The sequence below is a fragment of the Vulpes lagopus genome, chromosome 6, assembly GCF_018345385.1.
Source record: "Vulpes lagopus strain Blue_001 chromosome 6, ASM1834538v1, whole genome shotgun sequence".
NCBI lineage: Eukaryota > Metazoa > Chordata > Mammalia > Carnivora > Canidae > Vulpes > Vulpes lagopus.
This window is the reverse complement of record NC_054829.1, coordinates 102,224,420-102,238,982: the sequence shown is the minus strand read 5'-3', so window position 1 is coordinate 102,238,982 and position 14,563 is coordinate 102,224,420. Positions and strand designations below refer to the sequence as shown.

Genomic DNA, 14,563 nt, shown 5'->3' with positions numbered 1-14,563 from the left:
AAAGAGTTAATAAGATTCCCAGGGCACCTAAATTGTTACTAGGGAATACCTTGGCCATTAGGGATAATAGTGCTTGGTTATGGAATAACCCAAGTTCAGAACTTTTTTTTTTTTTTTTTTCAAGTTCAGAACCTTTTAAGAAGATTGAAATGCTATGGCATGTGTAATTTTTCTTTCGGTTAAATTAACCACCTACTATAATCTAAAGCTTCACAGATTCACCAAACAGATGTTTGAGTCTCTTCAGACTCACTTCAGTGATGCCTAAGGACTTTATGTCAGGTGAAGTAACATCTTAGGAGGTAATTTAGGCCTAGAAGCTACTTCAGCTTACAGAGTGTTAAAGATTTCTTTTGTTTGGTCTTTAAATAAATGAAAACTATTGTCTGTTGTCCTATTTTTAAATGTTGCTTGTGCAGTGATATTACAGTTTTATAAAACGAAAAATTAGAAAACAAAAATTGAAATCAGAACAATTATATTGATGTAGATACATTCTGGGATGAATAAATTGCATGAGTAAAAAAATTATTTAAAATAAGTCTGTTGGATTCCTGGGTGGCGCAGCGGTTTGGCGCCTGCCTTTGGCCCAGGGCGCGATCCTGGAGCCCTGGGATAGAATCCCACATCGGGCTCCCGGTACATGGGGCCTGCTTCTCCCTCTGCCTGTGTCTCTGCCTCTCTCTCTCTCTCTCTCTGTGTGACTATCATAAATAAATAAAAATTAAAAAAAAATAAAATGAGTCTGTTGGGAATTTTTCAAAGTCCACATTGTACCTATCTTAGAATTATTAGAATTTATATGTATTTCCTATATGTAGATTTTCAGTCTACATTAAGAAAAAATCTAAAAGTCAAATAAAACTACTAGTTTCTTTTGAGTCTTTTAAGGCAGTAATAATAAACATGTGAAAACCAAATCTGGCTCAAATTTTCATCTGCTAAACATCTTGTGTCCCTGTAATCATTATTTTAAAAGTAAGCAAATTAACATGATGTTTGATTTCCTTCCTTTCTAAAACACAATTTAATACTGTTAGTTAGGGGGGAAAATAGACAATAACATAGAAATCTTGAAGGAAGATATTTGTGTTTACCTTTATAACCAGAAAGAATAGAGTTCAGTTTGCTTTTCTTTGCATGTAGTCTTTGGTACAGAAAGAGGCTGGCATGTTACCATTGACATTATAAAATTCCCTAACATTTCTGCAACAGTTCCTACATGTCTTAGTAACTATTCTGAGTGCTTTTTCTGGCATATCAGTTTAATGTTTATGCAAGCTCAAGCAAAATGTGGTAGTGTTCTCACCCCCTTTTTTTCAGGTTAAGAAACTGAGGCACTGAGAGGAGAGGGGGAGGTTGGGTTTTAGTAACTTGTCTGAAGTCCTAGAGGGAGCCACTGGAATCCACTTGGGTTCCAGAGCTGATGCTGTATCCCACCACCCCTCCCACTGTATCCCACTGGGGTGGTTGAGTGTATCTGTGGCCTTGGACAGTGTTGCTTTCTGGGAGAACTGACCATTTGCTCTTAAATAATTTTAGCATCATTGGGATACCTATGATTAGAGGTCCCAATTTAAAAAATGGCTTTTTTTGATCTTCATTCCTTTAATTTCATTAATTGGTACACCTTAATAGGCATGGGTGTGTAAGGGTGGGGAGTGGGAGGAGGCAGTTTGGGGAATAGTGATAAATTGGGTGAAATGTACTATAATTAAGAATAAAATTACTGGGAGTCTCTTGCTTCTTTTTAAAACCTTGACCTCTTCCAGTGCTTTTTAAGTTTTAGTCATATTCCTGTGATGTGGTGAAGAGTAGGAGGGGCCTAAATTCTAAAATCCTCTCTTGTGTAAGTTATCTGACCTTGGAAATGTCATGTAATCTCTGGGAGCTTTAGTTTCTTCATCTCTAAAGGTGCAGGATTGATCCTCTAATTGGCAAATGATTCATAGTGCTTTTCCCATCTCTAAATTTCAGTTGTTCTAGGAAATATTTTTAATTCATTATTTTTAGCCTTTCTTCTTTAAAGTAGAAACACCTAATTAAATTATCTTCAAAGATAATGCTGAAGGAAACAGCTTAAATTAAAGGATTATGAGATAGATTTCTTGGAGATATTGGCACATCTTTTTTTTTTTTTTAAGATTTTATTTATTTATTTGAGAGAGAGAGTGCATGAGCGGGAGGGTGGGGGACAGAGGGAAAAGCAGATTCCTTGCTGAGCAGGGGTCTTTATCTGGGGCTCAGTCTCAGGACCCTGAGATCAGGACCTGAGCTTAAGGCAACACTTAACCAAATGACCCAACCCAGGCACCTAGCACATCTTTAAGGACTCTAGGGTAGCTCTTATATGATGGAGCTGGAACTTCTTTAGAGGTCTTTCCAACTCAAAACCTGAGCTTTTAGCCCGTTTGTTACGTGCTTCAAAGGTTAGATTAGAAAAATATTGAATTTCTGCTATGTACAAGGTTGGTTTTTATTTTACTGGATATATAAAGTTTCTTGTGAAATGGCAATGAATATTTACATTTTTGGAAAAAAATCTGCCAGTTCTTCTCCAGGTTTTGCTGATACAATACAAATTGGCCTTTGTGAAGAATTACCTTGTTTCGTATTACTTATTTCGATGTGTGTTAATTTCCATTTTTTTCTTGATATTAATATATATATATGTATATAGCTTAGTACAGGTGTTGATAAGAGTAGAATGGGGTAATGGAGAAGGAAAGGTCAGAATGTGGTTTACTCTCCCTCAATCTCTGTACTCTTTAGCATAGATGTGTAGGGCAGTGTGGAAAACAAAATCTTTTACAGATCTGAGTAAATAGAAACTATTCAAACTATTAATTCACTGAGAGCCTGTATTGGTGATATAGAAAATACAGTGAGTGTTATGCAATGGAACTGTTGTTTCTTTTGCATGTGGATAAGATATCAGAAACATACATTCTTGCTTCCCACAGGTTTTGTTTAGAGGGCAGTTGCGCACATATTTCACTCTTGGAATGAGAGCTTTGTGCATTTTGCTCATTTCCTTTGGTAAGATCTCAGAATCAGAAACTCCCCCCCCCCCCTTTTTTTTAAACCCTCTCTGGACAAAATTTCAAGCATGTGACTCTTTCCTAGTGTCTTTCTTTACAAGCAAAGGGATATGGCATTACATTTATGTTACTGTTTTTTTTTTTTTTTAAGATTTTGTTTATTCATGAGAGACACAGAGAGGTAGAGACATAGGCAGAGGGAGAAGTTTCACTGTTTTGCCAATCTGATAGATGAAAAATGTATCTTGTTTTAATTTTGCATTATTCTATTTAATGCTGGGATTGAGTGTCTTTTTCATATATTTATTGGCTATTTGTATCTTCCTTTCTGTGAATTGCCTATGCATACTGCTCATCATTTTTTTATTGAGTTGATATATTCTTCTGATATATGGAAATTCCTTGGATATTTTGAAATCTAATATTTTATTATTTAGGTTGCCAATATTTTTCCCCATTGCAGAAAAACTGTTGCCTTTGGCTTCTAGATATTTCAATTTTGATGTGTTCCATTTTATCTATCATTTTTATACATGACTTTAACATTTTGATTCTTATTTAGGGATTTCTTACCCCTTGGTCAGAAAGATGTTTTTCTTTTTATTCTTTTGTATTTTAATTTTCTTTTTTACAGTTGGATCTTTAATTTATATGGAATTTATTTTACTTTTTCCATATGTATAATTTTCCCATCACTACTTAGCAGAAAAATCTGTTCTCTTCCCACGAAATGTCTCCTTTATCATGTATTGCATTCTTATTTATACAAAGAGTCTGTTTCTGGATTCTGTTTAGTGTCAGTGATCTATTTCTGTGCCAGTGCCATATCATGTTAATTTTTATAGCCTCTTAATAAAATATTTACAAGGCAAATCTTTTGTTCTACTTTTTCAGACTTGTTTTGGTTTTTCTTATGCTTTATTCTGTGCAAATTTTGGAATCAGGTTGTCAAGGACTTCTGCTGTCTTTAAGATACTGTTTGCATCAATGAGTATATTGATATATTTCACAATTTATTCAGCCTTTCTTTTATTTCTTTTAGTAAAGTACTTGTAGATTACTGCGAAGATCTGTGTCTAGGAATTTAATACTGATTTTTCCATTACAAAAGCTTGGTACAGCACCTGATATATTATAGGTGCTCAATAATTTTTTAAAGTTGATGAATAAATGAATGTATACATATACTTGATAAAAAGATGAATGTGTTGAGCAATGTCTGAAAATAACTCCAGAATAGGTGAATTTTCACTTATTTTAAAGGGAAAAAATGTTTATAGTTAAAATCCTGGAATTTTTAATAACTGCAGTTTTACTTCTTTGGAGTAATGTATACATTTCTATAACTGTAGATATGTAGTCTTTGCTTAGTGCTTTGGAGATTCATGTGTATTGCTGTGTGTAATCCGTAGTTTGTTCCATTTGATTGCTGAATTGTGTTCCATTGTATAGATATACTACAGTTCATTCATCTCCTTGATGGAAATATGGATTTCCAGTTTTGGGCTCATACAAATAAAGTTTCTTTTTTTTTTTTTTTTTACAAATAAAGTTTCTATGAACATTTAAATGTAAGTCTTTGTGTGAGCATATGTTTTCATTTCTCTTAGGGAAATACCTGGGAATAGGGTTACTAGGTCATATGATAATTACATGCTTAACATGGTGAGAAACTGTTAAACTGTTTACCAAAGTGGCTGTATCATTTTGCACTTTTACCAGCGGTTGGATGAGAGATCTGATTGCTCCCAGAACCTTTGTCCATCTTTGTCTTAAATAGTACAATGTCTTTTAAAGAAACTAGAAGAAACACACACACGTTATTTTTTTTTTCCTTACATTTACCCATATATTTGCCAAGTCCACACCCATATATTTTGTTACAGAGTAAGAAGCTGAAGATCTGTAGTTTCCATTTGGTGTCATTTACCTTCAACTTGAAGACTTCAGCATTTTTTTGTAGTACAGTTCTGCTGGTGACGAATTCTCTCCATTTCATCAATCTTATATTGTCTTTTCTTACCTTTTTTTTTTTTTTTCAAGATTTTATTTATTTATTCACGAGAGACACAGAGACATAGGCATAGGGAGAAGGCAGGCTCCCTGTGGGGAGCCTGATGCAGAACTCTATCTATCCCAGGACCCCTGGGATCACAGTCTGAGCCAGAGGCAAACATTCAACCACTGAGCCACCCAGGTGCCCCTCTGTTCTTGCCTTTGTTTCGGAAGTGTAGTTTCACTAGATACAGAATTTTGAGTTAAAGGGATTTTTGTAAAGGTGTTCCATTTTCTTTCAGTCTCCACTGTTTCTGATGAGAAATCAGTAGTTAATGTATTGTTACCCAGTATATAATATAATGTTTTTCTAAGATTATTTTAAAGATTTTCTCCTGTTTTTGGATTTCAGCAGTTTCTTCTGTGATAAGGTGTCATTTCTTTTATATTTATGGTGCTTAAGGTATACTGAACTTTGTGAATCTATGGGTTCATGTTTTTACCACATTTGGGTAATTATTTGCCATACTTTTGTTTTACTCCGTTCTCCATCTTTATTACAAGATTCCTAATACACATATTTTAGACTACTTTTTAATTAATTCACAGGTCACTAAGCTTCTCGTATGTCTTTATAGTCTTTATTCCTTACTATTCTTCAGACATGATAATTTTTATTGTTTTTATTTTCTACTTCTGTGATTTTGTTTTTTTGGCCATATCCAAGTTCTACTATTAAACTCCTCTGATTTTTCATTTCATACACTCCTTCATTTGGTTCTTTTTTTCAGATAGTTTTATAATTTTCCCCCTTAACGGAAATTTCCACTTGTTCAATGCATCATAACCATATTTTTTTAAAAGTCCTTGAACATATTTGTTAAAAATACTTTAAAATCCTCATTTGCATGGGTCATCTGAGGATTGATTTCTCTTGACTTTTTTTCTTGATTAGTAGTCCCAGAAATATTCTAGTATGTGCAATAAATCATATGGTCATCTTGCTTTTACCTGAGGTATTTTTGTTCCATATTTAGTCTTCAGGGTGCTTATCTTGTTTTGAGTATTTTTGGTTTTCAATTTTTGTGTTTTCTGTCTTGGTGTAGGTAAACCTGAGGGAATTTGTTGAAACATACTTTCTCATCTTTGTCAGAGGGTTCTGTTTTCTGTAAAGAGAAATGCTTCAGAAAGTTAGGCATTGTTTTTAATTATTGATAATTTGGTTAATGTACTTGAACTGAATGAGTCTCAATTAAAAAATGATTGTTTAAATTTAACTTAAACTTAAACTTAAACTTAAAAAATGATTGTTTAAATTTAACTTAAACTTAAACTTAAAGAAATGAAAAAACTTTGTAAAAACTAAACTGCAGTAATACTAGAAATAAAAGTAAATGTGTATGTCATTAAATAGGAAATAAATTACAAATTCATTTGGGGCCTGACCTTTAACATAAGGAAAAGCACATTTGTAGAAAAGTGTTATGATTAGGTATGCTATGTGTATGTATGTGTATGTCCAGATGCCTTTTATGTTATTTTTAGTGCTTGTTTACAGTGTTTATATCTGTGCCTAGCTACTTTCTCCATAGAGTTATACACATTAAACCTAAAGTAACTGTCAGTATTAATGAAAATATATCCAATAGTTTTCTAAATTATAAATTCATGTTTATTAGTTTATTTTTGAGCATGTAAGGCTCTGGGTTTGTCTGTAAATATAACTTTGCCTGCATTCCATGGAAAAGGTTTCAGGGGATTGAAAGGATGATAATATTTCTTAAGAATTATCCCTTATTTTTTATTTAATGATTTTTAATATGTTGTCTTATTTAATCCTCACAACAAGGTTAATTTTCTCCATTTTGTTTTTGAGGAAACACACAGACTAATATATTTTCCCAAGATGATGCAATATGGGAGTGCCAGAACTGGAGTTTAAACTTAGTGCCCTCTGATTCCAAATGGAATGTTTTTCCTTGATTACTTTATTCTTATAAACTTTGAGGGGTTTTTTTTAATAGATTTTATTTATTTGACAGAGAACAGAGAGCATAAGTGGAGGGAACAATAAAGGGAGAGGGGGAAGCAGACTCCCCAGTGAGCAGGGAGCCTGATATGGGGCTTGATCCCAGAACCCTGGGATCATGAACTGAGCCTAAGGCTGAAGCTTCACCGACTGAGCCACCCAGTCATCCCAACTTTGAGTGTTCTTATTTTCATCATTTTCTGAATATTCTTCGAGTTTTTATTATTTTCTTTTGGGCCAAAAAAGTTGTTGATTTCCTTCTTTCTTTCTTTCTTTTTTTTTTTTTAAAGATTTTATTTACTCATGAGAGATACAGAGAGAGAGGGGCAGAGGGAGAAGCAGGCTCCTCATGGGGAGCCTGATATGGGACCTGACACTGGAATCAGGATCTGAGCCGAAAGCAGATGCTCAACCACTGAGCAACCTGGGTCCCCCCAAAAAGGTTTTTGTCAATAGCAAAGAATATGGTTTTTGGTTGTTTTTAGTCTCCAACTTTTAATTATACAAAAAATTGAGTAGACTGGGTGTGCTTCTTTTTTGGTAGGCAAGAGAGTTATTTAAAACTTTTTATTGTTGATCTTCAGATTTATTATATTTGCTTACTGGGTGCGTTGTCCTCATTTTCTCATGCTTAAAATTTCTTAAAGTTCTGTTTGTTTTTAATGCGTAATCACTTTTAAAGTTCATCGTTGCTTTAATATGTCTCGATTAAAAATATCTCATGCTTTAAGTATTTCTCTCTCACTCTTGATGAGCTGTCTGTGAAATGAACCTTATCAGCTCAATTTTTTCACCTCTTTTACAGCATTTATTTCTGAAATCTGGGTAAAATTGAAGTCTTGGCATGTACATGTGACTAGAAATTCCCCCTTGTGTGAAAGAGTTATGTTTTTAGCTTAAAAAGAACAGAAGAAACTTCAATTCACAAACCTCTTTTATTTTTTCCTTTTTGTTTGGTAGATCACAATTTGTGATATTCTTTTAGGTTTTAGAAACAAGTGAATTGGTTTATACTGAAAAGAAATCTGATTATATGAAAAGTATACCAGTGTCTCTGATGAAGGAAAGATGTCATGAAGATTGCTTTCAAAAAATGTCAAGTGTTAGAATCCTTTCATGTCTACAGAGGGAGAATGATAGGCTTTGACTAAGATATTTTAAATTATTTTCTGTGCTTTTATAAATTCCTAAATCAAAATTAGTTAAAAGTAAATTAAACTGGAGAGCACTGAACTTGGAAAAGCCAATTTGAACATTAAAATTTATTTATCATATTGCATCATCTTGTTTTGCCTTATAGCTGGCACTTAATAAAGAAATTTATAAGTTTTCTAATGGATTTACATAGAACTATGCTTATTTATAAATTATGTATCTTTAGTTTTAATATAAAAATTATCTTAAGGAAACTCCGTATAATCTTCGTTAATTAAACTTTCAAGTTTGGAAACAGCTTTGTTATAAAGTAAATAGTGCTGTACACTACTTGTAGAAGCTTAAAAAAAAAAGCTTTTATGAAGCTTTTAAAAAACAAAGGTGATAATAGATGACTGCTTTTAATTGTACTGTAATTTAGATTATTACTTAATTTTGACTTTTTAGCTCTTGGATACTTTAAATTTTACGTAATTTTATTTTCTTCCATTGGCAGTTCCTCTCGGTTCTGCTTCCTAAAAATAACTAAAATTGACCATTTGTCACCACCTCTATGCAACTGTTTATTTAGGGCCTTGTCATATTTCATCTTCGTGTATACTCTCTGCAGCCTGTTGCTGGATTTGCTGCTTCCACTTCCTCTACGCAGTCTTTTCCCTACATAGCAAAAAGAATGATCTTCATAAAACCTGTACTTCTCAGCCCAGAACCCTTAAATGGCTTCTCATCTCAAAGGACTCCCTTCATAGCTGGCCTGTGGCTGCTTCTCTCATCTCATCTCCTAACACTCTTTCTTCACTGTGCTCTGAACACAGGGCTTTCTTACTGTCTACCTTAAACATTTTAGGAACACTCATACCTCACTTCCTATCTTCCTCCTAGGACTCCTCCTCTTCTAGATATTTGAATGAGTTATTCCCACACTCTATCCAAGATTTTGCTAAAATACATTTTATCAGAGTCTATCCCTGACTTTTCATATTTAAAATCCTCTTTCCTCACTTGCAGAGCAATCTAAATACATAATTGTGGATTTTTATGTGTTTTTCTCATCTTCAACTATTTTTTTTATTCAGGCCTATTATGTCAGCAGATATTTTTAGCAACTTGTCTTATTGAATTCTTTCAAGACAAACTAATTTTACAGAAACAAAATCTTTTTTGTATTGGTAAAAATCATTGCCTTATATAATATCTTACTAATTCTCGTAATTATAATGACCGATACAGTTGGCATAAATGCTTTGGGAATAAACATATCTGATAGATGATAAAGCTAAAACTTAACTGGTACAACGTATAGGCTTCATTCAAGAGTTGCCTAACAGACTCAACCTACAGACCACTGTGGACATCAGTCAGAATATATTACAGAAGTGGAAAGCCTTTGGTAATCATCTGGGGAGCTGATCAAATAGATCTCAGTTAAAAGAGTTTGATTTTTTAATTAAAAACAAATAAATTTAGCACGATTATATAAAACAACTCTTCTATATTATTCTGATTTTATTGTTGGGTTAGTTCATCTTGAAAATACATTGTATAATTATTATAATAGACCATGTAAAGTTAACTCCAAGAATGGGAATAAATGACTCCTAGAGAATTGCAGCTTTTCATAATATATATTGTAACAAATACATCTAATGAATAATTCTGGAAATGGATGAAAGTGATGGTTATACAACATTGTGGGTATGCCTAATGCCACTGAATTGTACTTTTAAAAATTATGATAAGGTTTATGTTATGTATATTTTGCCACAATAAATAAAACCTAAAAATAAATTTATACTTATATTCTTTTAACATAAAGAAAACCTGTGACAGTATAACTGTATAGTATAGAAGAAAAAACAATCCATGGACTTAGAAGACTTGTATTTATATAATACTAATTATGCCATGAATATATTGGATACATTTTGGCAAGTCTTTCACATTTTCTTAGTTGTAGTTTTCTTATATTTAATACGAATATACTTCTCAGTTCTGTTTTCTGAAGAACAAATGAGGACTTTAAACTGTAAATCAGTTTATAGATTGTAGGTATAACTTTTCATATTTTCAGAATAGTTAATTAATTGAAGTGACTATTGGTATTGGGTAAGACTTTTGACTTGAGGCATTTGCTGTTGAAGTTTTTAAAATATTTAAGCTGCATATTTTGAATTTTGGGGTGTTTTTTTTTTTTTGCATGAAAATACAGCTATTTTTTTCCCCAGGTTGTGATTGAGAATGAAATGTTTATCTTATGTTTGGAGAGTCTCATTAGGCAGTATTCAGTTTTCAGGGTTTCTGTTATTGGTGTCTTTTCCTAATAAGCCCTCATCATAATGTCTGAAAAGAAACCCCCTAAGCCAAGATAGATTTTGGATAACTTAGCTTTTCCTTTCTTTTTTGAAGTCACTTTTTTTTTTTTTAACAACAACAAAAAAAGAGACCAGTAGATTGGGTAAGGTACAATGATAAAGTTATAAATCAGAATTAAGTAATAGAAAATTATTATTTTGAACAATGATTAAATTGATTTTCTGATGGTTCACCTTTAGTGAACTAAAAGATTGTTTTTCCCTCTGAGAAAACAATGAGGAACTTAGAAAAGTTGGAGGAACTTAGTTAATGTAAGAGCTATTTTGCAAAAATACAGAATGTGGGAAAATGATCACTAGACAGCTCACTTTAGAAAGAAGCGCTTTTAATACTGTAACAAGAAAATAAGAATTTGAAGAGGAAACAGTGTATATTAAGTGAAATACATATTGAATGTTCTCTTTTGATCTTGACAAAGAACTGTGACCTAAGATACAATGTATAATACTAAAAAGATTTTAGTCTTAGAATTCACTATTTTAAACATCTTCCATTACTTAAAAAGTATGTATTGACTATGATTGAGTAGATGTGCCCTGTGTTCAGTTTCAAGCGATTATTTTTTCCCTTAGTTGTACTATTTCTCTTATTTGCCCCAGAATTACTGTAAATAGATGTGTGGCCCATTGATGTATTTTAAAATTTTAAATTTGAGTGCCTTTAGACAGCATACTCAATATTCTGTTTACCATGGTTTCTACCATTTTTGTGCTCTCAGCCTTTCCACACTAATTTCACTTACGTGAAATATCTGTGTTCTGGAGACATACGTAACTCTTACTGAGCCTTTACATAACAGGCAAAAGGCAAACATTAAAAGCAAAATGATAGTTCTTGTCTAACTCATGCCTACAAAATGCTTACCTTTCTCTATTATGCTTAGTGAGGGGATTCCTGCAAGACTTGGGTGGGCAAGTCTGAAATCAGTGATCTTTAAATTATCGCAGTGCATTGTGTCATCTCCTATTTTTACAAGTTTCTAATTTTTCAAGTGCTGTCAAGTCTGTTATATTGTCCATAAAGGACTACTAAATTTCCAAGTAAATCAGTCTGACAGAGAGTAAAGACTGCTAGTTTTATTCTAGATATTCTGCATGTTTTTTGAATTGATATTTATTGGAAGGGATACATTTCTTGGAGACTTCTTTTGGGGAAGGGTCTGTTATTACTACACTAATATTTCCAATTATATTTAAAAGAATGTTCTCAAAATGTGATGGTTGAGCTGCTTTTGTTATAATAGAACTTAAAAATAAATCCTGGAAATCATTACAGAATTTGAAATGAAAAACTGAACCATCCAGATACCACTGTTTAAAATTGCCGTGTTTGCATTCTTTTTCGTACTCTGCTTTATTTTTCTTCATCAGACTTTTCACTACCTAACACTGTATATTTGTTTCTCTGTTTGTCTCTTCCTACTATATAAAACCATGAGATTAGGGGCTTATTTCTGTTTACTCTTTTACTTACTGATTAAAACAATGTCTGACACATAATGAGAAACTTATTAAGTATTTGGTGTGTAAGTATGTAAAATCCTTCTCATCTGACTTTAGTATGTTTTCCTTTGGGGACTGTCCTATCCATTTTATCTTCAGTGGTCCTTTAGCTTAATATTTCTGAAACACGTCCTGATGTAATTTACCTTACTCTTAAGCCTTCCGTTGCTCACAGAATGTCATCAGTCCTTAAGTATCTCTCACTTAATCTTACTACATTGCTATTTGTTGTCTCTTTAATTAGACCTCTGAACTTCTTGAAAAGCTATGTTGTCTTCATCTCCTTATCTACCTAACATAGTATCTGAAGGTGCTTAAGAAATGTTTGTAGAATGAAGAAGTAATATATTTACATAGGAAAAAAGTCTCAAGTCCAGAGGCGGTGTGATACATGTTGATTATTATGCTGCAAGTTAGCCATAAAGGTGGACTCCCTCAGTCCAGTGTTCTACCATTAATAAGAATGAATTTCAGTTTTTAACAGAAAGTATCTTGTTTCTTCACTTGCAGATATTGATGATGTTAAGAAGTACAAACCAGGTTACTTGGAAGCTACGCTTAATTGGTTTAGATTTTATAAGGTGCCAGAAGGAAAACCAGAAAACCAGTTTGCTTTTAATGGAGAATTCAAAAACAAGGTAAAGATAATGATCTTTATTATAAAGTGTACCTTGTGATGATTCTTTGATACTTCTTTAGGTTTGAGAGGCTTTCTTAGGTGAATATTTGTATATAACATAACAAAAGTGCTTTATAGTGACTCTAATGACATTATTTTACCTTGTGGTGCTTGTATGATACTTGAAGTTTGTGAGAGTTTCTTATGTGAGTATTTGTATATAACATGGTAACAAAAGTGCTTTATACTGACTAATATTTAAGGGCATTATTTTATCATATTTATTTAAAAGGATTTTTTTTCAGGAGATGTAAGTGAATCAGTAACACTTGATACATATGTGTATTCGTCTCTTTATTGATATCTCCTTCATCTCAGAAAATGAAGGATTTCTATTATCAGTCTAACTGCAAATTGTGTATGAAGAAGAACCTTCCGTTTACTATTCTGGACAGGAGAAAGTTACTTACCATAATGTAAATCCAAAGAGGGCTTCCCCCTTAAGTGTACATTCTACCATTTCTGACTTAAGCTGTTTAACAATTAGGAAAGCACTTGAATTATGTTACTGTCATAGGATTTTTCTATTAGAATACTACAAAATTACCATGAAGTGTTCTAATGTGACACAAATGGAGAAAATGGGCCAAAGACGTCAAGTCTAAGGCATAGAATATTTTTTTTTAAAGATTTTATTTATTTATTCATGATAGACAGAGACAGAGAGAGAGAGAGGGGCAGAGACACAGGCAGAGGGAGAAGCAGGCTCCATGCAGGGAGCCCGACATGGGACTTGATCCTGGGTCTCCAGGATTATGCCCTGGGCCAAAGGCAGGCGCTAAACCATTGAGCCACCCAGGGATCCCCGACATAGAATATTTTTTAAAAAATTATCACCACTATATAAATTACGTTATGTATACCCCAACATTTAAGTGGGTACTCGTAAGTAACATATGTTTTGTAAGTAAAATGAGCCATGTTAATGGAAACTTACAAATTATAATAAATATTTTGCTATATAAGAATTTATTGCTTGACTTAGGATTTTTGAAAAGGCACATTAAAAGAAGCCTTAAGATTTTGAGGGGTTTGTCTAAGATTTATTCAATGTGGTTATAAAACTCTTATTTTCAATTGGATACTCTTACTTGAAAGTAAAATATTGAAAATTTATAAGATAAATTGTATTTTTATCTTTTTTTCCTGTAAAAAATGTTGTATTTTATATTTGAGCTCTTTCTGCCTCAGGATATGATTGCTAAATCATGAATTTATAGAGTCAGGTGGTTTAGGAGTTGCTGGATTTTGGTGGTTTTTTTTGCTTGGTTTTGATAAATATTAATTCTTTCTGAATGAAGACTAGATCATTTATACAACCTAATTTTTAGAGCATAATTATCTTATGCATTGCTTTTTACCACTTCTGTTTAAAATACAGTGCCTATCTCAGGAAAATTAAGTTGTATCTTTTCACCATGTTTGAAAAGATGATTCCCGTGCTATCTAGATTTTTCCTCCTGACCTCTTTAAGCAAGTACTGGGAAAGTGATTCTAAATAATCATAATTATCTGAATGATTTGGTTAAAAATATTTTCTTATATTATCTGGACAATATTGTCTTTTTTATCCCACATCTTGGCTGAGACTCCCCAACATGACCTCACTGAGCCATACTTGTTCATCTCAGGCAACTAGAGAGCTGAGAGAGCTTTTTTTTCAGCAGTAAATTTCTCATTATTATTACATCTTGGTTCCTTTGGAACCAAGGATTTTCTTCACTTCTTAGCATGTGTTGTCAATTAAGGAGAAAGGAGGTAGTATGAATTAATTAATATATAAGGACTC

At 32.7% G+C, this 14,563-nt stretch overlaps 1 protein-coding gene across 2 annotated transcripts in view; it reads left to right on the top strand.

The window, feature by feature from the left end:
- The window catches only part of PPA2 (inorganic pyrophosphatase 2), an 82,056-nt gene that overhangs the window by 42,951 nt on the left and 24,542 nt on the right, over positions 1-14,563 (top strand). For both annotated transcript variants that reach the window (XM_041759035.1, XM_041759034.1), the window contains one exon: positions 12,606-12,733. In XM_041759035.1, coding sequence (XP_041614969.1) covers positions 12,606-12,733 — 128 coding nt within the window. The remainder of the gene's footprint in view (positions 1-12,605; positions 12,734-14,563) is intronic.